Below are 27,422 nucleotides of genomic sequence, written 5' to 3'. Positions count from 1 at the left end.
CTATGACTGCCATTATGCATATGTTTGTACCCTTGATGTGTTACAGATCTCTTAGGCTTTCATTTCTCTTCCTGCTTTTTCTTTCTGCTCCTGTAACTTGATAATTTCAGTTTTCCTATCCTCAAGTTCACTTATTTTTTCAGAAGATGAAATTTATACTTGAAAGCCTACAGTGAGTTCATTTTCATTGTCGTAATTGCCACTTTCAGAATTTCTTTTGAGTTTCTTTTCTTTCACTTTATTTAATATGTTCTAGTTGTTGAGAAATTATTTTCCTCTTTGTTTTTGTTCATTATTTCCTTTAGTTTTTTTAATATATTTAATATAATTGGTAATTCCAATTTCTATGCTTCCTCAGGGATAGTTTGTTTGTTTCTTGGCAGTTGGTTCATACTGTCTTCTTTCTTCAATTCCTTATAATTTTTTGAAAACTGTACATTTTTAATAGTCTAGGAGGTCATAATCATGAAGTCAGATTCTTCCACCTCTTTTTTGTGTTTGTTTTTGTTGCTCATGTGAGTTGTAATCATTTGTTTTAGGGACTTATCTAAACTACCTTTGTAAGACTCTATTCTTTGTTGTACATGATCTCTCATGTCCTTCAGCTTGATGTTAGCTAGTGTTCTGATAGAAGTTTCTTCAGGTGCTGTACATAAGTCAACTTCTGTGGATTCAGCATTTTCTTCGTTGATATAAAAATTAGATGTTTTATAGAGTGTCAACAAATTTGATTCTGACTATTTTGTGTCATTTTTGTCAGCATTTCTATGGTAGGATGTCACTTGAAATATCCTACTTCACCATTTTACAGATATCATTTCTCTTTCATTTTCAAATTTTGTAGAAAGTTTCATATAAAAAGACAAAAAAACATGCATAGTTTTATACAGGATGAGCTTGGCCATCTAGCCTAAGTACAGCAGGTATAGCAAAGGAGGCAGGGGTTCAGAAAGAAAAGATGCTTTCTTAGCTCCAGAGAGCTAATTGAACTGATCTAGACAGCATAAGTGTTGTTTGGTTTACCTAAAAAGGTGGTGGGGGTGATTATTGCCTTTTGGCTCTTACCACCATTAGTACTGGAGTATAACTTAAGCATTCTAGATGTTAATGACTTGATTAACCACTCTACACTGATTCTAAAGACTGGATAATTTCTGTGGATTCTGTTATTGTTTCCAGCAATTTTGCTTTAGTTTAATGAATAGATTTTTTTTTTTTTTTAAGACTCATCTGTTTGACAGAGAAAAAGAGACACAGAGAGAGGGAACACAGGCAGGGAGACAGGCTTCCCACCAAGCAGGGCACTCAGTGCGGGACTTGATCCTAGGACCCTGGGACCATGACTTGAGCTGAAGGCAGACTCTTAAAAAATGACTGAGCCACTCAGGTGCCCCTAAATAGTAGATTTTTTAAAAAAGATTTTATTCTTTTGAGGGAGAGCAAGTGAATATGAGGGGTGAGGAGAAGAGGGAGAAGCAGACTTGCCTCCGAGCAGAGAGCCCAATCATTACCTGAGCTGAAGGCAGATAGATGCTTAACCAACTGAGCTGCCCGCATACCCCAATAAATAGTAGATTTTGATGGATTTTTAAATTTACCTTAAACTTTTATACAGACCAAATTAAAAATAAAATTGTGTCTCTTCATGATGATCTGATCTCCTAATCATATTATGATAAATAGGTAGACTCTGGTCTACTGTCTTCAGAAATGAAGACAGTACTTTGTAATGAACAGTAGTTTCAAAAGACCTTAGGTAAGTAATATTTTAAATATTTGGCTACATTTTTAAAAGTACTTTTTTTAACTTAATTGTATATTTTTGATATATAAGTCTAGCAATTTTTATTTCTTGGGTTTAGTTTTATGATGGTCTCATTTTAAAAGGATTTAAAAGATAGTCCATAAAAAAACAAAAAAACAAAAACTTTTTTTTTACCTAATTTACAGCCCTTCGTGGAGGTCTGCTTCAGGTTAACACCTGTTTTGTTTGGTTTTATAAAATCACTCTGATGTACTATATTATCTTTTTGTGATACTTTGTAATACTTTATATCAGTTGAGAGGGCAGCAGGGAAATTTCATGATGTGTATGTTTTGAAGAGATATAAAAAAGAATATTGAAGTAATGAAGATTTCCCATTATTCCACAGTATATTCTGTGTTATTAATACTTTTATGGTCAATTTTATTATCTTCATATCAGTGCTTATCCATCCAACATATTTTACATAATGTGCTGGGCAAATGTTGATAATATGAGCCAGGATCTGTCTTCTCATATAGAGAATTTGGGGAAAGTAAACTGGTCACGACTGTTTGTGGTTATATTATATAGAACTTAGATTATTAAGATTGACATTTTAAATCCTATTTTCACAGCTAGGAAGGAGACAAAATCATAATAGCTTCATACTTTACAGAGCAGAGACTGGATCTCAAGGAGATATTAAATAAAATGCCTGTGTTTATTAATGCTAGACCTAGGGATAGAAATCAGATTTTTAAAAATTTTTTAATTAAAAAAATTGTTTTTCAGATTTCTTTTTAGATATTTTCATAAATAATGGGAAGTGACAAGGTTTTAGAACTGCGGTAATTAAGTTGATGAAATAATTTAGAAAGATTATTTAATGGAAATCCTTAAGTCATCTTTTTATTTCCTCTTTGATTTTTATGTCTCACGAATTTTTATGTCTTCCACCTTGTACAGTTAAGGGGTATATAGTTATTCCGAGTAGCCTTTTAATGATCTTTTGAATTTCCATCTTATCAGTTGTATAATTTTTTTATTTATAATTTTGTTGGTTTGGGCCCTTTCTTTTTTCCTTATTTAGTTTCACTAGGGGTTGTAAATTTTGTTTACTTTGCAAAGAAGCAACCCTTTATATGGTGAAGCTTTTCTATGATTTTTATGTTCCCTGTTTTATGTATTTCTGCTCAATCTTTCCTCTCATCATTGTCATCATCAGGAATTGTTATTGTTACTATCATTATTATTAATCCTTAGGTTCACTTAGTGAAGTTTTCTTGATTTACATAAAATAAATCTTTAGCTTAGATTTATAGCTGAATAGTATAGTTTAATATTAGGGAAGTTGCTTAATTTTTAAGCTTAATTACTACTTAATTACTTACTTCAATTACTACCTAATGTAGTAATTAAATTACTACTTAATTACTTAATTAATTGATTACTTAATTAATTACTACTTAATTACTACTTAAGTAATTACTTAATTCCTTAATTACTTACTGGATGAGGAATATTAGATAAATGACCTATTGTATATTTCAAAAACCAATTTTAATATTGTGATACAGACTTTGGGCCCTTGATAAAATATAATGTATTTTCTCAGTTTCATCTCTAGACACTGAAAAAGGACCTAAGCCATGTGCAGACCATAATTGTGAATCTTCCAAAAGACTGTCTAAGGTATGTTATGTGAGGCTGGAGAAATTTTAAAAAAATATGAAAATGCTCAGTGTGTAAGTAAGCATCTTAGCTAGTTATTGAACACATCAAATCTACCCTTCAATTTAGGAAATTCAACAGTAAAAGTAAAACTTCATCAAATAATAAATGATAAGAACTTAATACAGTTAATATTTTTATGAAACGCTTTAAAATTTAGTATCTTGTAACTGTTAAGAAAGGTGATTTTTCTGTTTCTTTGGCCTTATTTTCTGTTCCATGTTAATTTAGAATCATAATCAAGTAGAATTCTCTCAGGATTACTGTTACCCTACCTAAAATGAAAAATTTGATCTACCATGTTTCTTAACCATTTTCATGTTCTTCTGAAAGCAGCATCCTGTGTCTGTGCTCAAGGCAGAAATTAGGCTGAGCCTCCCAGCAGTTTACTTTAGTTTTCTCTTTCATGTTATACTTCACATACTATTTACACTGTAACTTATAGCAGTGTTGTGTCCTGTCTGTGGTTACTCCCCTGTGATCAGAAGCACTTTGTAAAAAAATGTTATTTTTAGTGGAGCCTGGGTGACTCAGTCATTAGGTGTCTGCCTTTGGCTCAGGTCATGATCCTAGGGTCTTGGGATTGAGCCTCGTATTGGGCTCTCTGCTTAGCAGGAAGCCTGCTTCTCCCCCTCCCCCTGCTTGTGTTCCCACTCTGTTTCTGTCTGTCAAATAAATAAATAAAATCTTTAAAAAATGTCATTTTTGAATATTTGGAATTTAAGATTACTTACATTTTGATAGTTGTCAAAATGTCCTTATAAAGGTATAGGTATATTGCATGTTCAGGTCCACAACTATCACTTTTCCCCAGTGAAACTGACAGGGGTATGATTTCTTAATTTGTGCCTCCTGAAATATAGCTACATCATCAGTCTGTGTGTTATCTGGTATTTCCATTTAAAAGTTTTCCTTAGGGGTTACCTTTCATCTCTGGGATAGATTTGATATTTTTTTATTTATTTATTTTTACTTTGGAAATAGGGTTTATGTTCTGGGGCACCAGAGAGCAGTCAGTCTTATTTTTTTATTCTTATTTCTTAATCCTGGGTAATGTGCTAATCATTCTTTCTTTAATTAATAACACATCTTTTAGATTCCTACCAATCTTCATACTCTTGAATAGTCATAGTTCTTCAGCTGGTGTAATTTCTTTGGTGATGTGGGAATGTGTGTTCAAGCAGAGAAACTAGGAGTAGGGAAGGAAACACATTTTATTATTTTCCTTTGAGGTGATTTCATGCTGGTGTCCATTTGTAGTTTTCTTATATCATTTAATGCTGAGAATTAATTTTATTTGTACTTCTTATATAGAAACAAAAAAATCAAATTCTGCATTCCATGAAACTTAACAGTAACAAAGGTATGCAGTTTTATTAATTCCTTAGAATATTATGTAGCTGTGTTACATTGCTGTCAACGAACATTCTGCCCTATGATTTTCCTGTCATTTGGATACTTTTTCTTTTCTTTCTTTCTTTCTTCTTCTTCTTCTTTTTTTTTTTTTTTCTCTATATGTCTATCTGCCTTTTTCTGTTCTGCTTTCCTTCCTGTTTCTCTTTTTTCCTTTCTGGGAGTAAGATGGTCTCTTTTTTGCCTATTATATTAAGATCGATGGGTGTTTTTCTGGTTGATTGTAGTGTAATGGCAGTATAATAGTTAGCACAATAATAAAATGAATTCAAAATCTCCAGACCAGAGTATTTTCACAGAAGCATTCCAGGGACTTTGCTTTACAAATCTGAAAAATTATTTAGTATTGTTGGCTTTATTGTTCATTTCATTCAGTTTTCAACTTTCGGGCCTTTTCGTTTGATATTAGCTTCTTATTACTAAATACACTTTGAATTTAGCAAGGTCTAGGTAACCTAAAATGTCCCCCCAACTATGGGAAATTCAGACTGACTTTGCCATATTTGTCTGAGGGGAGATGTATCTCTTTGAAGATTTGATCCAGATATATTCTATTTCTTCTTCGATGCACTGTTTTTCCACTTCTCTTCCAGTGATGTATTTGTCAGTCTTTGTGCCAGTGCCACCCTTTGTTCATGCCTGTACCTTTACAGCAAATCTGATGTCAAGTAGTTTAGGTATTTTATTTTGGTTCCTTCTCAAGATTGTTCTAGATGTTCTCGGTCCTTTTTAATTACAGAAATTTTTTAAGTCTCCATGTCAGATTTCTAAAAACAAACAAAAAAATGCCCCGGGTTCTGATAAGAGTTACCATGTATCTATAGGTCAATTGGTAAGTAATATTTTCATAATGTTAAGTTTTCCAACACCTAAATATGTTCATTCTCCCCATTTATTTAGGTTTAAAAAAATTCACCTTTTTATTATTTTTTCTTTGGCAGTTTTTAGTTTAAAGGGCTTGCATTGCACATTTTCTGCTCAGTTTGTTCCTAAGTATTTTGTGGGTTTTAATTTTTTTAGTGCTGTCTTAAATGGACTATTTAAAAAATTCATTGGTCAGTTTCAGTTGTCAGTAGATGTTTGCGTGGTGCATATTTGCATATTGTGTTTATAGCCACTTGTTAAATTCGTTTCTTACAGTAGTTGCTTTAAAGATTACTTAGGATTTTCTGTGTAAACCATCATGTCATCAGATGCAAATAAGAGACAGTGTTTCCTTTTTTTCTGATTTTTATGCCTTTTATTTCTTTCCTGATCCTGTTTGAATCTACAGTATGATGTTGAATAGATGTGGTGAGAGTAGATATCCTTTTCTTATTCCTAATCTTAGGGAAGCTACAGTTTAGGCTTTCACTATTAAATATGCTGTTAGCTCCAAATTTTCATAGATGCCTTTTAGCAGATCAAGGAAGTTCCCCTCTATTCCTCATCTACTGAGAGATTATGTTATGGATATTTGTTCATTTGTGTCAAATACTAATTCTGCATTTATTGAAAAAACCCACATATGTCTTCATTACAAATTTAACAAAATATGTGAGACCTTTAAACTAAAAACTGTAGTTTGTTCTTTATTCTTATGAAATGTCCCCTTTAATTCTTGCTTTCAAATTTTATCTGAAATTAATGTTATTAATTCAGTGTCTAATGCTTACTGTTTGCAAGGGATATATGTTTCTAACCACTTAATTTCAGTTATCTGTGTCTTTATATTTAAAATGCATGTTTCTTGTAGACAACATATAATTAACCCCTTGTCTCAATAAAAAAACTTTAATTGGAGCATTTATTCCACTAAGATTTAATGTAATTATGATACAGTTGGATTTATGCCTACTGTTTTACTATTGTTGCCTAATTTTGTTCCCCTTTTTTATCCTTTGAGTGTATTTTTAGAGTTTCATTTTATCTATCTACCCATTTATTTATATTGAGATAAAATTGGCATATAACATGATATTGGTTTTAGACATATAATGTTATTAGTTTTAGGTATACAAATAATGATTTAATATATGTATATATTGCAATGTTATTACCACATTAAGTTGACCTATAAATACACAGAGTTGCACATTTTATGTATACAGCTGTACAAGGTAAGTAAGTCTGGGATGTCAGGTATACCACTTTCACTCTGGTCAACAACATTGTATTGTATATTTGGAAGTTGCTAAGAGAAGTAGATCTTAAAATTCTATCTGCACACACTTCCCATGTTTTCAGTTACCCATGGTCAACTACAGTTCAAAAGCAGATGATCTTCCTTCTTTTGTCAGTAGGTCATTAGTAGCCCTAATGCTGTGTCACAATGCCTGCATTATTGACCACACTTCTTCTCATCATGTAGGGACTTTTGTCATGTCACATCATCACAAGTAAAACAAGGTGACAAGTACAGTATGATAAGATATTTTAAGAGTAAGAGATAAAGAGATTACATTCATGTGAATTTTATTATCGTACATTATTATAATTGTTCTATCTTATTATTATTATTAATCCCTTACTGTTATATACTTGATAATTTAGACTGTACCATAGGTGTGTGTGGATAGAACAAAACATGGTATTATCGGGTTGAGTAATATTCACAGTCTCAGGCATCCACTGGGCGTTTTGGGACATGTCCTCCATGGGTGGTTGGGGGTCAACTGTAACTGGAAGTTTGTACCTTTAATTACTTCTTTATTTTTCATTGCTGACATGCATTTTGAATTTTTTTTTATTTAAAATAAATTAATTAGCTTATAGTGTATTATTAGTTTTAGAGGTAGAGTTTAGTGATTCTAGTTGCATATAACACCCAGGGCTCATTACATCACATGTGCCCTTCCGAAAGCTCATCACCCAGTTACCCCATCTCCCCTCCCCATTCCCCTGCAGCAACCCTCAGATTGTTTCCTAGAGTTAAGAGGAGTATCTTGTGGTTTTCCCCTTCTTTGATTTTATCTTATTTTATTTTCCTTCTCTTTCCTTATATTCATTTGTTTTGTTTCATAAATTACACATATGAGTGAAATCATAACGATACTTGTCTTTCTCTGACTGGCTTATTTCACTCAGCATAATACCCTCCAGTTCCATCCACATTATTGCACATGGCAAGATTTCATTCTTTTTGATGACTGAATAATATTCCATGGTGTATAGATACTTTTTTTAATCTGTTCATGAGTTGATGGGCATGTAATGACTTTTTTTGTTGCTTACTACATTTTTTGCCTTAAAATCTATTTTGTCTTATATTAAGCATGGCTTCTCCAGCCTTCTTTTAGTTTCCATTTACATGGAGTATCTTTTCCTATTCCTTCAGTTTCATTTTTTATGTTTCCTTAAACCTGAAGTCGATTTCATGTAGACAGCATACAGTTCGGTCTTGTTTTATACCCAGTAAACCACTCCATGCCTTTTGATTAGAAATTGTAGTCCCTTCACATTTCAAGTAAGTAGTTATGGATATATCAGCACTTTTTTTTTTGTGGCTTTTTTTTTTTTAATTCCCTTTTTCCTTTATTTCTCTTTTGCTCACTTTCCTTGCTTACTTCCTGAAATAGTTATGTTTAGATTCTTTTCTCTTTGTGTGTTCTTACTATAGGTTTTTGCTTTGTGGTTACCATGAGAATTATGTAAAATATTTTACAGTTACAAGATTTTATTTTAAGCTGTAATGGACTTAAATTCACATGAATTCTGAAGCTCTTTACTTTTACTCCCCTTAATGTTTCATGTTTTTATGTCCCTATTTAAATCTTGCCTTGTGTACCCATTAGTAAATTATTATATTTATTATAGTCTTTCTACTGTCTTTTGACCTTCATACTATATATAGTAATTGATTAAACTATTAACAGTAGATTATTCAGAATTCCACTGTAGATTTACCTTTTCCCTTGAAATTTATACTTTCATGTATTTTCCTTTTACTAGTTGGCATGTTTTCCTTTTAGCTTAAGGAACTCTCTTTAACATTTCTCGTAAGGCCAGTTTCTCGTAAGGTGAGGAACTCCTTCAGCTTCTGAATGTATGCAGAGCTCTCTCTCCTTTCATTTCGGTCATACAACTTTCTATGGAAGAGCATCCATGTTTGGCAGTTTTTATCTTCTAGCTCCTTGAAAATATTGTGCCATTCCCTTTTGGCTAGAGTTACTGTTGAAAACAGTAGTAGTCCTGTGGGGGTTCCCTTGTCTATAGTAAGTTGTTTTTCTTTTGCTGCTTGTAAGATTCTTTTTCTTTGTTTAGTTTTTGATAATTTAATAAATGTGTCTTGGTGTAGGTTTCTTTGGGTTCTTCTTCTTCAGGGCCATCTGTGTTTCCACAATCTGGATATTTTGTTTCCTTCTTAAGGTTAAGGAGGTTTTTAGCCATTATTTCTTCAGATAGCTTTCTGCCCCTTTTCTCTTTTTTCTTTTAGGGATCCCCATAATGTCTTTGACTCTTGGTTGTCTTCATACTTTTATGATTTTTCCAAGCAACCTTCTTTGATTTTAGTGGTTCCCACTAGTTGAGGGTGTGCCAACATCTGTCAGGGTCCCAAAAGGAAGATCTCCTCAGTACCTAGATGTAGGGTTATTGGAAGTCAGGTCCTTAGGATGGAGCATTTAAATTATGCACACCTACCTGTTTCAGGGGAAGAGGGAATGGTGAGATTTTCTGACTGTTCCCTCTGCAGCAAGCCTGTGGATTTCTTTTCTGCTGTCCCGTTGAATCCCTGAACATGAGCCCTGCTGGCCACCAGAGCCCAGTAATTAAGGGGCACCCGTTTAGTGGCAGCTGCAAAAACCAGGGACTAACATTTACAGGAGCTCCTTGTCAGGAGATAGCTGTCCCAGACTGGGAGAGAGGGAGATACACAGGTTGTACCCCCAGCCTCTCTGGTCTCCAGGAAGTATGCAGTTGGCCCCTTGATCTATGTTATGTTGGAAGCCTTCCTGTTAGATTGCAGCTATTAAGTTAAGCAAATGGGCCTCTCAGAAGTTTTAATTGGCTGTTGTCCTTATTGCTGTGTACTCTTTGACTTATTTGTTTGAGTGGTTGCTCTAAACATTGTGATATACATCTTTTTTATCATTTCATAGTTCACATAAAATGTGTATTTTGCCCCTTCCTGCTAAATATAGAAATGTTGCCATTTTATAGCTTCATTTAAACCACCCTCATCTTTTTGCGCTGTCATTCTATCCACCTATATTATAAAAATACTTTGAAGGCATTTGCTGTAAACAGTCATGCATATCATAAAGATATTTAAAGAACAAAGAGTCTTTCACATGTATAGTACCATTTTCTATGTTCTTCCTTTCTTCTGAGGATCAAAGTTTTTATCTGATATTATTTCCCTTTAGCCTGAAGAATCTTCTGTTGCATTTGTTGTGGTTGTGATCTGCTGACAAAGGATTCTTTCCGTTTTCTTTTACCTATAAATTCTATTTGTTTTTATTTATTTTTTAATTTATGAAGAATATTTCATTAGTTAGGGAATTTTGGTCTGAGAGGCTACTTTTTCAACATTTTAGTTTCTTTGTCACTTTCTACTTGCTTCCATTGCTTCTGATAAGAAGTCCATTATTTACTTTTTTTTTTAAGACTGACATTTATTTTAGAGAGAGCAGGGTTGGAGGCGAAATAGCAGGGGGGTGGGGGGAGAGAGAAAGAATATGAATCTTAAGCAGGCACTACACCCAGTGTGGAGCCCAGCCTGGAGCTTGGATCATGACCTGAGCAGAAACCCAAGAGTCAGACACTTAATTGACTGAGCTGAGCCTCCCAGGTGGCCCTACAGGTTGTTGTTTTAATGTGTTGGTTTTTTTCTTTGCTTTCAGTAATTTTTTTCCCTGTGTCTTTAGTTCTTAGCAATTTGATTATGGTATGCTTTGGTTTGGTCTTATTTGTATGTGGTCTATGTGAGATTGGTTTGTGGTTATTGAATCTATGATTTCATGTTTTTCATAAATTTTTGGGAAAATTACAGCTATGGTTTCTTCTATTTTTCTTTTTTCTCTCCCACACTCTCCATTCTCTACCATCTCCATATTTTCAAACATCCATGTGGTTTAAACTCCTCATAGCAGATGGTTTGTTTCTGAAACAGGGGGTCACCTTCTGTAAGAAAGCCATAGGAAGTGAAAAGCATAAACCTTTTCTAACTCAGTCTGGGAGTTACTTGGCATCTTCTGTGTTGTAGTATTTTGGTCAAAGCATTCACAGGTCTGCCTCCTTTAAAGAAAGAAGTTCAAACACCATTACCATATGAGATGCATGCCTTAGAATTTGTGGTTTTGTTTTAAAATTACTGTAACAATTATATAGGGACACTCATACATCAGTTGTTTTAAGATCTTTTTATTTTATGTGAAAATACTAAGGAGAATTTTAAGTAGACCTACAGTTGTAAAAATATTATAGGGGAATCCCTTGTACATTTTGCCCAGTTTACCCCAATGCTAACGTCTTGCAAAGGTACTGATAAAGAACAGTATCAGAAACAAGGATATTGACATTGCTAAATTCCACTGCTCTCATTTAGCTTTGGCTGGTCTACTCAAATTTGTTTCTATGTGTTAAGTTCTTGTGCAGAGTCATGTATCCATCACTATAGTCCAGATACAGACAGTTGCAGTCCCATAAGGATCCCTTATTGATTGCTTTTTTAAACCATGCCCACCTCTTTCCTGACTCTGCTCCCCCTCCCCCTTTCCTTAATACTTGACATTCACTATTCTGCCCTCTGTTTTTAAAGTTTCAGTAATCATAAAGAATTTGACCTTATGGGATTGGCTTTTTTCGCTCAGGATATCCAAGGTGGTGCATGTACCAATGTTGGTTCCTTTATATTACAGAGTAGTGTTCTATGGTGCATATACCACAGCTCATTTAGCTTTTTATCTGTTGTAGGACATCTGGACTGATCCCAATTTTTGAGTGGCAAAATTATAGCTTTTGTGAACTTTGGTGTAAAAGTTTTCATGTGAAAATAATTCACCATTTTGGCGTAATAATTCTGGATCATATTATAGTTAATTTTACATTTCCATCAGCAGTGTATGAGTGGTTGTTTCTCCAAGTTCTTATTGGCATGTGGTATTGTAACTATTGTTTATTTTATTCCCCATGGAAAAGTTATTTAGTAATATCCCATTATGATTTTAATTTACATTTCCCTAATTGCTAATGATGTTGGTCATTTTTTGTTATGCTTATTTGCCATCTGCACATCCTTTTAATGAACTCTCTGCTGCTCATTTTCTATTGGAATTTTTGCTTATTTCATGTTCATTGAAAAGGGTTCTTTATATATTCTAGATCTAGTGTTTTTCTCATATGTTGTTTGTAAATATTTTCTCCTAGATTTTAGCTTGTCTTTTCTTCCTTTTCACATGGGTTTTTAAGGAAAGAAGTTTTTAATATTTATGAAGTCAAATGTATCCATTTTTTTAATAGGTTGTGCTTTTTTGGGTCAAATCTAAAAACTCTTTATAGTCCTATATTCTGAAGATTTTCCACTCTTTATTTTTTATTTTTTTAATATTTTACGTATTTTTTTTTGTTTTTGCAATACAAATGATATCTGTAATCATTTTGAGTTAGTTTTGCTTTATGTATGAGATTTAGGGCCAGCCTATTTTTGTTGTTATTGTTTTGCCTGTGGATGTCACATTTCTCCCAACATCCTTTGTTAAAAATGCTGTCCTTTCTCCATTGAATAGCTTTGGTTCTTTTGTTCAACTATAGTTGAGAATATTTGCGTGGCTCTATTTCTGGGTTCTTTATCCTTTTCCCTTCTTTGTGTTTATGCCTCTCTCAATACTTCCTTGTTTTATCTACTGTGGCCTTAATGATGGGCCACTATTCATCCCATTGTATCCCTGTCTTAGCTAGATTGTGTTATCTATTTTAGGATCTTTGCATCATTAAATAAATTTTAGCAAAAGTCTGTGTATGTCTACAAAACCCTTTGGGATGTTGGTAGGAATTATGTTAGTCAGTCCTGCACAGGCATACCTCATTTTATTACGCCTTGCTTTACTGCGCTTCACAGCTACTGCGCTTCTTTACAAATTGAAGGTTCCAGACTTCAGTGCAGGAAGTCACTGCAGATGTGGTGGAAGCAGCCAGAGAACTGGAAGTGGAGCCTGAAGATGGTACTGAATTGCTACAGTCTCAGGATCAAACGTGAATAGAGGAGGAGTTGCTGCTTAGGGACGCGCAAAGGCTTCCTGAGATGGAATCCGCTCCTGGTGGGGATCCTGTGGAAACCGTTGAAGGGACAACAAGGGATTTAGGATATTGCAGGAACTTAGCTGATAAAGCAGCGGTGGTGGAGGTTGAGAGGACGGACTCCAACTTCGGAAGAAGTTCTGTGGGTAGATGCCAAACAGCGTCCCATGCTACAGAGAAGGCATTCGCGAAAGCAAGAGCAATCGATGTGGCAAAGTTCACTGTTGTCTTAGCTTAAGAAATGGCCACAGCCATGCCGTTCTTTAGCCACCACCACCCTGGTCAGTCAGCAGCCATCAGCATCAAGGCAGACCCTCCACCAGCAAAAAGATACGACTTCCTGATAGCTCAGATGACGGCTAGCATTGTTTAGCAAAAAAGTATTTTTTAGTTAAGATCTATACAATGTTTTGTTTAGACATACTGCTGCCATTGGACACTTAATAGACTAGAAGACTGCATAAATATAATTTTTGTATGCCTGGGGAAACCAAAAAATTTGAGTCACTTTATTGTGATACTGGCTTTGGAGTGGCCGTTGGAGCGAAACCCACAGTATCTCTGAGGTGTGCCTCTGTATAAAATTGGGAATAACTTACACTTTCACTGTGTTCTTTCTTCCAATCCATGGACGTGATCTGTCTCTTCATCTTTTTAGGTCTTTTCCGATTTTTTATCACCTTTTTTGTATGTTTTAGCATACATAACCTATACATTTTAATAAGTTTATGCTAAGTGTTTCCTTTTCTGTGGAACAACCTTAAGTAATACTGTGTTTTAATTTGGGTTTCTGTAAGCTCAATGTCAGGGCATGGTAATGCATCTTTATCAGCACGTGTTTACCTTGTTTCTAAGGTACTTGCTGAACTTAGAGCTCTAGAAGGTTTTTTGTATTGAGGAGTGTTTCACATTCCTTGGGATTTTCTTTGCTGACAGTCATGTCATTTCTTAATTGAGGCAGTTTTATTTTTTCCTTTCCAATCTGTACTTTTGGCTCTTTACTGATTTTTTGAATCACCGAAGTGGCTAAAACATCCATGCTGTGTTTAATATAGGTAGTGAGAGTAGATACCCTTTCCCTTTTTTTGAGCTTGTGCTGTAGGTTTTTGGTAGATGCTTTTTGTAAATAATTCTGAGACAATTTCCCTGTAATCTTATTTTGGTGAGATTTTGTTAATAGTAAGTATTGGCTATTGTCCAAGGCTTTTCTGAGTTAATTTTTGAGATCATAGGATTTTTCTTCTTTTATATGCGGATATGTGGATGACATTGAATGGTTTTAAAATAATGAAACAACCCTGCATACCTGGAATAAATCCCACATGGTCATGCTGTATAATGTCTTAGACATGGTTGGATTTAGTTTGTTCATACTGTATTGAGTTCATGAACGATACTGGTCCATAGTTGTTCTTTGATACAGACTCTGTCTGGCTTTGTATTTAGATAATACTAGATTCACAAAATAAAGTGGGAAGTTTTACCATCTCTTCTGTTTTCTGGAAGAGATTATTTAAATTCAGCATTAGTTTTTGAAATGTTTGGTAGAATTTTCTTGGGAAACCGGGAGATTTTTATTAACGGAGCTTTTTCTTACATATTTAATTCCTTTCATAGTTACAGAACTGTTCAGATATTTGTTTTTACTTCTTTAAATATTATTTATTTATTTATTTGAGAGAGAATGAGAGTTAGAGACATCACAGGAGGAAGACGGAGAAGCAGGCTCCCCGCTTAGCTGGGAGCCTGACACGGGGCTCAGTCCCAGGACTCCACGATCATGACCTGAGCTGAAGGCAGACACTCAGCCAACCAAGCCACCCAGGCACCCCCAGATATTTGTTTTTATTGTAGTTGAATTTTTAACTTGGTGGTGTTTGAAGAATTGGTCCATTTCTAATTTGTCATATGCTTTAACATAAAGTTCTGTGGAGTTTTCTGTTATTGACCTTCAGCACCTGTTAGTAATACTCTCCATTTCATTGCTAATTGTTTGGTCTTCTCTGTTATTTTTGTCACTCTTGCTAGAATTTATTAATTTTATTGCTCTTATGACAAAACTAGCTTTGTGTGACATTGACTTTAGTTTGCCTACTTTCAGTTCAATTAAATTTGACTTCCATCTTATTTCCTTTTTTCTATATGCTTTTTTGTCTTCTGGTTCTTTTTATAGTTTCTTGAGATAGGGACTTTGTTTAGTATTTGATTTTTTTTTCTTGCCTCATATTAAGGTTTGTGCTGTAAATTTCCACCCAGCGGTGCTTTAGCTGCATCTCACATATTTTCATATGTCATCAATTCTATTTCATTTTTCTAAATTTTTATTTAAATTCTAATTAGTTTACATACAGTATAATATTAATTTCAGGTGTAGAACTTAGTGATTCAGCACTTCCATATATATCACCTGGTGCTCATCATGACAAGTGCACTCCTGATTCCCATCACCTGTTTCCCCCACCTCTTACATGCCCCCCCCCCCCCGCCCCTCTGGTAACCATTAGTGTGTACTCTAGTGGAGAGTCTGTTTCTTGGCTTGCCTCTCTCTCTTTTTTCCTTCACTCCTTTGTTTTATTTTCTTTTTTTTCCAGGATTTTATTTAAATTGTAGTTAGTTAATTTGTAGTGTTTTATTGGTTTCTGGAGTAGAATTTAGTCATTCATCACTTAATATATAACACCTAGTGCTCATTGTAATACATGCCCTCCTTAATCCCCATCACTTACTTAACCTATCCTCCCCTACTGCCCACTTCCCCTCCAGCAACCATCAGTTTGTTTCCTATAGTTAAAGTCTCTTATGATTTGCCTCCCTCTTCCATTTTATTTCTTAAATGCCACATATGAGTGAAATCATATGGTATTTGTATTCTCTAACTGACTTATTTTGTTTAGTATAATATTCTATAGCTCTGTCCATGTTGTTGCATAGGGCAAGATTTCATTCATTTTTATGGTTGAATAATATTCTATTGTGTATATATACCACATCTTCTTTATCCATTCATCTGGTCAATGGGCATTTGGACTATTTCCATAATTTGACTGTTGTTGATAATGCTGCTGTAAACATTGGGGTGCATGTATCCTTTTAAATCAGTGTTTTTGTATCCTTTCACTATTTGCAGATGACATGATAAACTATACAGAAAACCCAAAGACTACACCAAAAAATTGCTAAAACTGATAAATAAATCCAGTAAAGTCACAGGGTACAAAATCAACACGCAGAAAGCTGCTATATTTCTATATAGCAATAAGGAAGCTGCAGAAAGCAAAATCAAGGAATCAGTCACATTTCTGATTGTACCCAAAACCATAAAATACTTAGGAATAAACCTAACCAAAGAGGTAAAAGATCTGTGCTCTGAAAACTATAAAACATTGTTGGTGAGAATGCAAGGTGGTATAACCTCTCCGGAAAACACTATGGAGCTTCCTCAAAAAGTTGAAGGTAGAGCTACCATACAACCCAGCAACTGTACTATTAGGTATTTACCCCAAAGATACGAATGTAGTGAACGGAAAGGGTCATTTTTGATACGCGTGCCCACACACACACACACACACACACACACACACACACAGGCACACACACACACTGGAATGTTACTCATCCATCAGAACTAATGAAATCTTGCTATTTGCAATGATGTGCATGGAACTAGAGGGTATTATGCTAAGTGAAATAAGTCAGTCAGAGAAAGACAATTATACGTGAAATTTAAGAAACAAAACAGGGGAAAGAAAGGAAAAATAAGATGAAATCAGAGAGGGAGACAAACCATAAGAGACTCTTATACTGAGGGTTGTTGGAGGGAAGCTCGGTGGTGGGAATGGGATAACTGGGTGATGGACATTGAGGACACGTAATGTGATGAACACTGGGTATTACATGCAATTGATGAATAACTGAACTCTACATCTGAACAATAAAATTAACTATATGTTAATTAACTGAATTTAAATAAAGTAAGATAAAAAACACAGATAAATGAACTAAAAATGACATAAATGGAAAACTATTCCATGCTCATAGATTGGAAGAACAAGTATTAAGATACTGTATTACCCCATGTAATCTACACATTTAAGGCAATACCTATCAAAATACCATGAGCATTATTTGTATGGAACTGAAGAAGACACCAAATAGCCAAAATAAAGCAAAGCAAAACTGGAGGCATCACCATTCAAGTTTTATTATAAAGCTGTAGTTATTATGACCTGTGATACTGGCACAAAACAGACATATAGATCAATTGAACAAAATAGAAAAACCAGAAATGGACCTACAACTATATGGTCAGTTAATACTCGACAAAGCACGAAAGACTATCCAATGGAAGAGATAGTCCCTTCAGTAAATGGGGTTGGGAAAACTGGACAGCAACCTGCAAAAGAATGAAACTGGACCAGTTTTTCACATAATTCACAAAAATAAACTCAGAATCGATGAAAGACCTAAAAGTGACACAGGAAACCATTAAAATCCTAGAGGAGAACATAAGCAGTAACCTCTTTGACATTGGCCACAGCAGCTTCTTACTAAATATGTCTTCTGAGGCAAGGGAAACTAAAGCAAAAATGATTTACCAGGACTTCATCAAAATAAACAGTGAAGAAAACACCAACAAAACTAAAGGCAATGGATGGAATGGGAGAAGATATTTACAAATCATATATTTGATGAAGGTTTAGGATCCAAAATATATAAAAAAACTTATAAAACTCAGGATCCAGAAAACAAATAATCTAGTTAAAAAATGGGCAGAAGATGGATTCCTTTCTCACATTGAGGTCCTTCATCCATTTGGAGTCTATTTTCGTGTGTGGTGTAAGGAAGTGGTCCAATTTCATTTTTCTGCATGTGGCTGTCCAATTTTCCCAGCTACCCTATGACCCAGCAATTGCACTACTGGGTATTTACCCTGAAGATACAAACATAGTGATCCGAAGGGGCACGTGTACCCGAATGTTTATAGCAGCAATGTCTACAATAGCCAGACTATGGAAAGAACCTAGATGTCCATCAACAGATGAATGGATAAAGAAGATGTGGTATATATACACAATGGAATACTATGCAGCCATCAAAAGAAATGAAATCTTGCCATTTGCGACGACGTGGATGGAACTAGAGCGTATCATGCTTAGTGAAATAAGTCAATCGGAGAAAGACAACTATCATATGATCTCCCTGATATGAGGACATGGAGAAGCAACATGGGGGGGTAGGGGGATAGGAGAAGAATAAATGAAACAAGATGGGATTGGGAGGGAGACAAACCATAAATGACTCTTAATCTCACAAAACAAACTGGGGGTTGCTGGGGGGAGGTGGGATTGGGAGAGGGGGAGCGGGCTATGGACATTGGGGAGGGGAGGTGAACCATAAGAGACTATGGACTCTGAAAAACAACCTGAGGGTTTTGAAGGGTCAGGGGTGGGAGGTTGGGGCAACCTGAGGGTTTTGAAGGGTCAGGGGTGGGAGGTTGGGGGAACAGGTGGTGGGTAATGGGGAGGGCACGTTTTGCATGGAGCACTGGGTGTTGTGCAAAAAGAATGAATACTGTTACGCTGAAAAAATAAATAAAATTAAATGGGATAAAAAAAAAATGGGCAGAAGAAATGAGTAGACATTTTTCCAAAGAAGACCTACAGATGGTGAACAGACACATGAAAAGATGCTCAACATCTTTGTAATCACAGATTATGGGGAAATGCAAATAAGGTGCAAACCAGGGAAATATAAATCAAAACTACAATGGAATATCACTTCACACCTGTCAGAACGGCCAAAATTAACAGCACAGGAACCAACAGGTGTTGGCGAGGATGGGAAGAAAGGGGACCCCTCTTACACTGTTGTTAGGAGTGTAAACTGGTACACCTGCTCTGGAAAACACTAGGTAGTTTCCTCAAAAAGTTAAAAATAGAACAACCCTATGATCCAGTAATCTCACTGCTGGGTGTTTACCCGAAGGATGTCATTGATTTCAGTTCTTTTAAATTTGGTGAGCTTTGTTGGAAGGTCCAGAATGTGATCTGTCTTGGTAAGCATTGTTTGAGTACTTGAAAAAAAAATTGCTTTTGTTGAGTGTCTTTTTTGGTATTTAGGTTATGATAACATTTTTTACATCTTTCTCAGTCTTTCTCTTTTTTTTACATCTTTACAGTCTTTCTCATTTTCCTATGTAATAGTTCCACCAGTTGTGGATAGGGCATGTTAACTCCTAATTTCCTCCTCCTCTAGGGGCTGGCAGCCAGCATTCAACTTTTTGTTTCTTTGATTTTGACTCTTCTACATGCCTCATATAAAGGGAATCATATAGTAATTGCCATTTCGTAATTGGCTTATTTCACTTAGCTTAATGTACTCAAGGTTCATCCATATTATACTGTGTCTTAGAAGTTTCTTCCTTTTAAAAGGTTGCATAACATTCCGTTGTACATGAATGCCACATTTTGTTATCCATTCATTCATTGATAGAATGAGTAACTTTTTTTTTCCATTTTATTTATTTTTTCAGCGTAACAGTATTCATTCTTTTTGCACAACACCCAGTGCTCCATGCAAAACGTGCCCTCCCCATTACCCACCAAAAAAAAAAAAAAAAAAGAATGAGTAACTTTCACCTTGTAGCTCTTAAGAATGATGTATTTATAAACATGACTTTATGGAAAGTTCTGTATATCTGTTAAGTGCATTTGGTTTATAGTGTTGTTCAAGTCTGGTGGTTCCTTATTGATTTTATGTTTAAATGTTCTGTCCATTATTGCAGTTGGAGTACTGAAGTGTCCTAGTATTATTATATTGATGCTATTTTTTCCTTCAGTTCTGTCAGTATTTGTTTTATATGTTTCTGTCAGTATTTGTTTTATATGTTTATATATCTATATTTGATGCAGGTATATTTATAATTATATCATTCTTTTGAATTGACTCTTTAATCATTATATAATGACTTCGTTTTTTATGACAGTATTTTTTTTTTGTTTTTTTTTTTTTTGCTGTGTCGAGGTGATTTTTTCCAGATATAAGTATAGCATCTTTGCTCTGGTTTTCATTTCATCTATGGCTTTTTTTTTTTTTTTTCATTCTACACTTTTAGCCTATGAGTTTCCTTAAATCTAAAGTCACTTTCTTGTACACAGCTTAGAGTTGGGTCTTATTTTATCCATTAAGCCACTCTGTGTTTTTTGACTGGGGGTTTTAATCTGTTTATATTTAAAGTAATTATTGTCACGTAAGGGCCTCCTCTTTCCAGTTTGTTAATTGTTTTTTGTCTGCTGTATAGGTCATTACTGTCTTCCTCTGGTGCTGACTTCCTTTGTTATTTGATGATTTTTTTTTTTTTTTTGTATTGATATGCTTTGATTCCTTTCTTCAGCTATTTCTTTTGTGGTTATCATAAAGCTTATATATAAATCTTACATTTATAACAGTCTGTTTTAACTGGATAACTTAACTGCACATGAAAAAATCTACATTTTTCTATCCCCCCCACACACTCCGTTATTGATGTCACAGTTCACATCTTTTATATTGTGGATCCATTAACAGGTTTTTGTAGTTACCTTTAATATTAATACTTATGTCTTTAACTTTTTTACTGGCTTTAATTAATGATTTCTGTGTCACCCTTATAGTGTTATGTTATTTTGTATATATTTTTACATTTATTTACATATATATTTACATTTACCAGTGAGATTTATACTTCCATTTTTAAAAGATTTATTTATCTTAGATAGTGAGCACGTGAGAATAAGGGGCAGAAGGGGTGAGGGAGAGGGAGAGAGAATTTTTAAGCACACAGTGCTGAGTACAGAGCCCTATGTGGGGCTTGATCCCATGACCCTGAGATTACATCCTGAGCCAAAACCAAGAGTCGGGTACTTAACCACATGTGCCACCCAGGCATCCCTATACTTTAATTTTTAATGTTGCTATTTAGCATCCTTTTATTTCATCTTATTGAACTCTCTTGAACTTCTTGTAAGGCACTGTTCTCACTGAGATGTTGGGGCTTCTGGTTATATCGAACTCCTTCAGTTTTTGTTTGCTGGCTGAAGTTCTTAGCTTCTCTTCTTCATCTTCGTCTTTATCTTCGTCTTCGTCGTCATATTCCTCGTCTTCTTCGTCGTCGTCTTCTTTGTCTTTGTCATCGTCTTCTTCTTTTTCTTCTTTCTTCCCCATGTCCTTCATTTTTATTTTTTTTTAAGATTTTATTTATTTATTTGACAGAGAGAGATCACAAGTATATAGAGAGGCAGGCAGAGAGAGAGGAGGAAGCAGGCTCCCTGCTGAGCAGAGAGCCCGGCGCGGGGCTCGATCCCAGGACCCCGAGATCATGACCTGAGCCGAAGGCTTCGGCTTTACCCACTGAGCCACCCAGGTGCCCCTCTCCTTCATTTTTAAAGGGCCGTTTTGATGGCTATATATTCTTGGTAGGTAATTTCTTTTTCATTCTGCACTTTAAGTGTATTATTACACACTTTTCTGGCCTGCAAGGTTTCTACTGAGAAATCTGCTGATAGTATCATAGGACAGGGGTGTACCCTTTATTTGGTTGGTTGCTTTTCTCCAACTGCTTTCGTAACTCATGTTTCTTGGTGTCCTTTGTGCAACGTGATTCTTTAAGCTTCATGAACCTGGATGTCTGTTTATTTTCCCAGGTTTAGGAAATTCTTTGGTATTATTTCTTCAAATTAGCTTTCTATTTCTTTGTGTTTTTCTTACTTATGGGATCTCCATAATGTGTGTGTTGATTTGGTTGGTGTCAAATATGTCCTGTAGGCTTTCTTCAGTTTTATTTCTTTTCCCTTCTCTGACTGGATAATTTCAAATGATCTGCTTTTGAGTTCATGGATTTCTTTTCTGCTTGACTGAAACTCTTTGTTGAATTTTTCAGTTCAGTCATTATATTCCTCACACCACAATTTCTTTGGTCCTTTTTTTTATGGTTTTTATCTCTTTGTTGGACTTTTCATTTTGTTCATGTGTTGTTTTCCCGATTTCATTTATTATCTCTCTGTGTTTTCTTGTGTCTTACTGAGCTTCTTTAAGATTATTTTGAATTCTTTGTTAGGCAGTTCATAGATCTTTATATCCTTGTAATCTGCTGTTGGGGCTTTTTTGTTTGTTTCTGGTCTCATACTTCCCTGATTTCTTTGTGATCCTTGTTTGGTGTCTGTACATGTAAAGAAATTGTCACTTCTTCCTATCTTCATGTTCTCGCTTTAGGAGGGAATGGCCAGAGTAGAGATTTTGTGGGGTGGGATAGGGAGTCTCCCAAACCTTTTCTTTGGATGCACCTTCTTAGTTCCTCTAGCTCTTTCCTAGGGGAATGTCTTAGAGTTGTATTCCTCCCCTCCACCCCATAGAGCCATGCTGGGTACTGAGAAACATAGCAAGTGTTAAGAGCAACTCAGTCCTTTTCCCCAGGGCAATGTCCTGAAATGCTAGGGCTTTGTGTGCCAGCTCCCTTCTAAAGGAGGTATTTTATGATTTTGCTCCTTCTCGGTAGCCTGTAGAGTCATGCCAGCTACCCTAAGGGTCATCTTTCTCTTCTCTTTTCCCTAAAGCAATGCACTTAGATTTTGGACCAGTGGGTACAAGCACCATTTTCCTCCCTCTTGAAAGCAAATCATTGTGTAGTAATTTACAGAGAAGTCTTTGCTTTCCCCATCGTTCGACTCCAGCCCTTTTCCTTTTCCTTCCCCAGCTTTGATAGAGAAGCTTTCTTATTTCCCCTTTGTGACTGAAGTTTTTTCTTGGTTCATTGTTTTATTTAGAGTCTTTTTTTTTTTTTAAACATATTTAAGGCTTCTCCCCCTTATCTCTGTAGGCTAGTAAATTAGAATACTCTGTAGGCTGGTAAATTGGAACATCCTGGAATACTAGGATTAGTATCAAATGAATAAGGAATTTAGCTACAATTACATTTGTAGTTCTCTCCTCATCTTTAGCGCCTCTCTCTCTCTTTTTTGCTTCCTGTCTTTCCTTTCTGTTCTCATTCCCTGTCATTGTCGAAATATAGTGACACAAGGTCTTTGTCCTCTTATGTTCAGTGAGGTGATTAGTAGAAGGAGGTTTTTTCAGGATATCTACTGTACCATATGGTTGGAAGTGGAAATCTTTTCCTGTAGTTTTAAATGTCATTTTTGTACTCCTACTGCCTGTGGCTTGCCTTTTTCAATTAGAAATATGCTACTTTAAAGTTTTTAAATATAACTGTTTAAATCTCTCATTTCAAAATATAAATTATAGTTTGCCTTTAGTGTTCTTCTTAAAAGCCTAGTTTTTCTAGTGCAAGTTGCAATTCTTGTGGAACAACCACCACTGCAGTGACATTGCTGAGTGAAGAGTGGACTCTCGTCTTTTGCTTCAGGATTGAAGTAATCCCCACAGAACAAAGTTAAAATTTTCTCTTCTGAAGTGCTGGGATTCAGTATGTATCTCTGGAATGGATTACAACTTTCATAGAATTTAAATTGTTACATAAGCTTTTATTTTCTTCCTGTTGGCTTTGGTTCTGATTTGAAACTGAGCTTTATCCAAAGGGTGGGGAAAAAAAGAAGAAGAAAGGAAAAAAAGGAAAGAAGGAAAGAAACTGAACTTTATCTCATAGTCTGTGCCCAGTTCACTGTCATGTGTGCCTAGTATTCACATTACAGTGATCCCGCCATGAGAATGACAGCTTTATGTTTCTGTTCACAATAATTTTTTATAGTTCTCCTTTAGGACCTTCTCTATAAGATATGATGTCCATTCTTTTATTTGCTCCCAGAGCAGCAGTATCACTGGTCTTTTTTATGCAAACTCATAGTTCTTTCCATTTTATCCAAGATACCTTTAAGTTTCTATCTCCTTTATTTCTTAATTCCATCCCCATTTGATGACCATAGTTATTTTCCACAGAGATTTCCAAATATAGGTGCTAACTAAAGATTTCTAGAGGACTCTAACTTACAGGTATAATATCTGTAACACCTGGTAGATATTAGCTCTCCCCTAGTGGATAATGGAGCTCTGGTTGGACTGTGGTCTTGTGTAATGTATGATATGTTTTGCTTGTTGTAGAATTCCCATGATGTTAAGTAGTTACTGCTTTCCAAGCTTGTTGGACCAATGTGCAACAAATATTGAAGCTTTTCCAATCACCTCTATTCACTACCTAACTTGGCATGATCAGTGGAACAGATTGTGGTATTTAAAATAAGCTACTCAACTTTTCTCTTACAGAATTCATGTATTTTACAGACTAATCATTGTTGAAATAGTAATGGCTTCTCGTTCTAGTCCTCTGGTTCGTGACCAGTCACTGTAGAATGTGTTCCTTCCATAGATGCTTAATCATTCTTTGAAGTACTCTGGGGGCTAGTAAAGAGAGGAGTAACATGGGCTAGGAACTCTGATGTTTATTCAGTCAGATTAATTCTTTATATCTTAGGCCAGATAATTAATTTATGGGAAGTTTCTATAATTATGATTTGTTCTTATATCATCCAAATTGGTTGAAAATGTTTTACATTAAAATCTATAATCCTTACCCAGCTGAGAGAATTTGTCAGTTTCACCCTTTGGTATAAATAATTAGCCCCATGCATGCTAACCATAAACATACTAGAAATAAAAAGTGTTTTGCCTTGTTTTTATTTTTGTCAAAGAAGAGATCTATCCCTTATTCTTTTTAGAGATAAAATAAGAAACAGTAATCTGATTTATATGATCATTTTTGTTCCTATCAGGTTTTCCCATATCTAGTATTGTTGATTCCCACCCACCCCCCTTTGGAAGTGGTATTAGGAAGCTGAGTGATTATGATGTGTCTTCTGAAACTTTTAATTATGATCTGGCATTTAAATATGGTTAATTAGATAACAGATTTATATCAAATTAATTCTTAAGTACTTTCTTAACCAAATTTATGTGTTTGACCAAATGAATAGCAACAAATTTACCAAGATTTATCAAAAGCAAAAGCAAACCATTTAAACTATAAAAAGTTGGTGAGTAATTGACTAATAGAATAAGAGTTGTATATATACTTTAAATGCATAGTATTGAAGAACATTTGTACTTAAAATTTTCATGCAAGGAGTGTAATTTGCCAGACATTCAAAGAAATCAGTAAGTTGAAGTACACCTTTTGTGGCTACAGACTGGCATGAGTCCATTCATTCATGCTCCTGACTGTATTAGAAGTTAGAACAATAAAATTGAGGAGAACTAACTGGCTTATAGAGGGTTTGAATTCATGGCCCTACCTGACACTGAAAATCATAAGCCTCTTAATTTTAGGAGTCAAGTCAGAATAGTTATTAAAAGTAGAAGGGCAATTAGTTATAGATCAGGGTGATGCTTTAATTAGTTTATAAATTTAATTTTGGAAGAACAGAGCTGGAAATTTTAGTATTTACTGTATTTCCTCTTGTTTTTAAACCTCATTTTTCTTTGTGGAAGGAGTGGAGGGTATTCCTTTTTAAGGGATATGCTTTTAAAGTACATGTTTTTAAGCACATTAATTGTTGGAGTACATTTCTTAGAGTATGTTTAATTTCAAAGAGCTATTTTGATTTTGCTCATGTGCCATATATTATTCAAAATCCAAAGGGACCAAAATGTTGGTTATATATCTGAATGGTTTCTTTGGGTTGTATTTGAAGTACATTTGGAAATTTGATGTTTATAGGTGGAATCTTTTTAATTTTTATATGTGTTATATATATCCATTGACTATAAGACTAAGTAAGAACCTCAAAAATTTGTTTTCACTGCTTCTGTGTACATAAGCACCCTTATTTGTTCTAAAATTAAATTTATTTCTGATAATAATTTTCTCATATTGTATTTCAATTTTAGGCTAAAAATCTTATAGAGAGATTTTTTAATCAACAAGTAGAAGTTCTAGGCAGACGTGCAGAGCCATTGCCTGAAATATACTATATTGAAGGTACTCTCCAAATGGTTTGGATTAATCGCTGCTTTCCAGGGTATGGAATGAATACCCTGAAACATCCAAAATGTCCTGAATGCTGTGGTATGTAATGAACTGTAATTTCATGGTTTCTATTTATGAAAACTCACTTTTCATGATGCCTAAGTGAATGCCTATTATTTATTTTTACTGTCATTTAGATATATCTCTAGCTTATTTGAAGCAGTATTTGAAAAGACTGTGTGAATTTGAAGATCTAAAAGGAAAAAAGCTGGCTTGATTTCGGCCTTTGTACTAATATTATGGTAAAGGGATGGTAGCATTAGGCAGTTGTCTGGGAGGAAGTTCAAAGAACAGGTGTGTCACTTAGAGCTACTTACCCTAGCAGGAACCTAGTGATGTTATTGTTTAGAATCAGTTATTGACGAGTTTACATTTGTATAGTCTAGAGGAGGTATATTTTTACCTTTTTGTAAATTAAGCACAGAAATTGTTTTATTGCTGGTAGTTTTTTCTGACTTTTGATCCTAGCTCTAAGGAGTGGAATCACTCTCTGGCTTTCATCTGTCTTTTCTGTTACAGAGTTCTACAGAGGCTGTTGAGGATGAGTTAATTCATGGATTCATGTCTTTGAATTTCTATTTTCAAAAGTTGAATGAGGCAAATAATCTTCAGTTTTATTTTATTTTTTTATTATGTTCAGTTTGTAGTGTTCAGTGATTCATTAGTTGCATATAACAGCCAGTGCTCATCACCACATGTGCCCTCCTTAATACCCAACACCTGGCTGCCCCATCCCCCACCTGCCCCCCCAAATATTCAGTTTTAAAAGGCTTTCTAATATCAACATCAGTAAATTAGTACCATTGTCATTCAGTCTTCTCTGATTGTTCCTTTCCCCTCTCTTTCTGCAATCTTAAGTTAGATCAAAATCCTTTTCATATAATAGAGCACTAAATATTCTTTTTGCTTGGCTTTATTTAATTGGCTAGATTTTACTTTGATGTTATTTTTTCCTTCAGTTCTGTCAGTATTTTAGGTTTTTTCTCTGATTTAGTTTTTGTTAAAGGATATGAAATTTGACAAAACTTACTTGAAAACTTATCTTAGGAAATACGACACAGATGTAACAAACAAAACACATATGCCAGTTTTAACTATTTTCATGATCTGTGATTATGTATATCACTTTAGAGCACAGATAATGATGAAGAAAGCCTGGAAAACCAAACAGTGAACCAGAACCTGGTAGTTTAGCTGTCTATTAAATGAATTCATATTTTCACTTAATAAAGACCTAAGATAAACTAAAAAGTTTAAATATTTGTATCTCATTAATTCCAAGAATTTTGAAATAGTTAAGCATAG

The 27,422-nt window shown here is 34.8% G+C and overlaps 1 protein-coding gene across 2 annotated transcripts in view; it reads left to right on the top strand.

The window, feature by feature from the left end:
* Positions 1–27,422, top strand: part of LOC123951333 (zona pellucida binding protein) — a 108,347-nt gene that overhangs the window by 46,064 nt on the left and 34,861 nt on the right. For both annotated transcript variants that reach the window (XM_046019970.1, XM_046019971.1), the window contains 2 exons: positions 3,363–3,439; positions 25,979–26,156. In XM_046019970.1, coding sequence (XP_045875926.1) covers positions 3,363–3,439; positions 25,979–26,156 — 255 coding nt within the window. The remainder of the gene's footprint in view (positions 1–3,362; positions 3,440–25,978; positions 26,157–27,422) is intronic.

Source organism: Meles meles, chromosome 10 (genome assembly GCF_922984935.1).
Source record: "Meles meles chromosome 10, mMelMel3.1 paternal haplotype, whole genome shotgun sequence".
Lineage (NCBI taxonomy): Eukaryota > Metazoa > Chordata > Mammalia > Carnivora > Mustelidae > Meles > Meles meles.
This window is presented reverse-complemented; position numbering and strand designations above follow the sequence as displayed.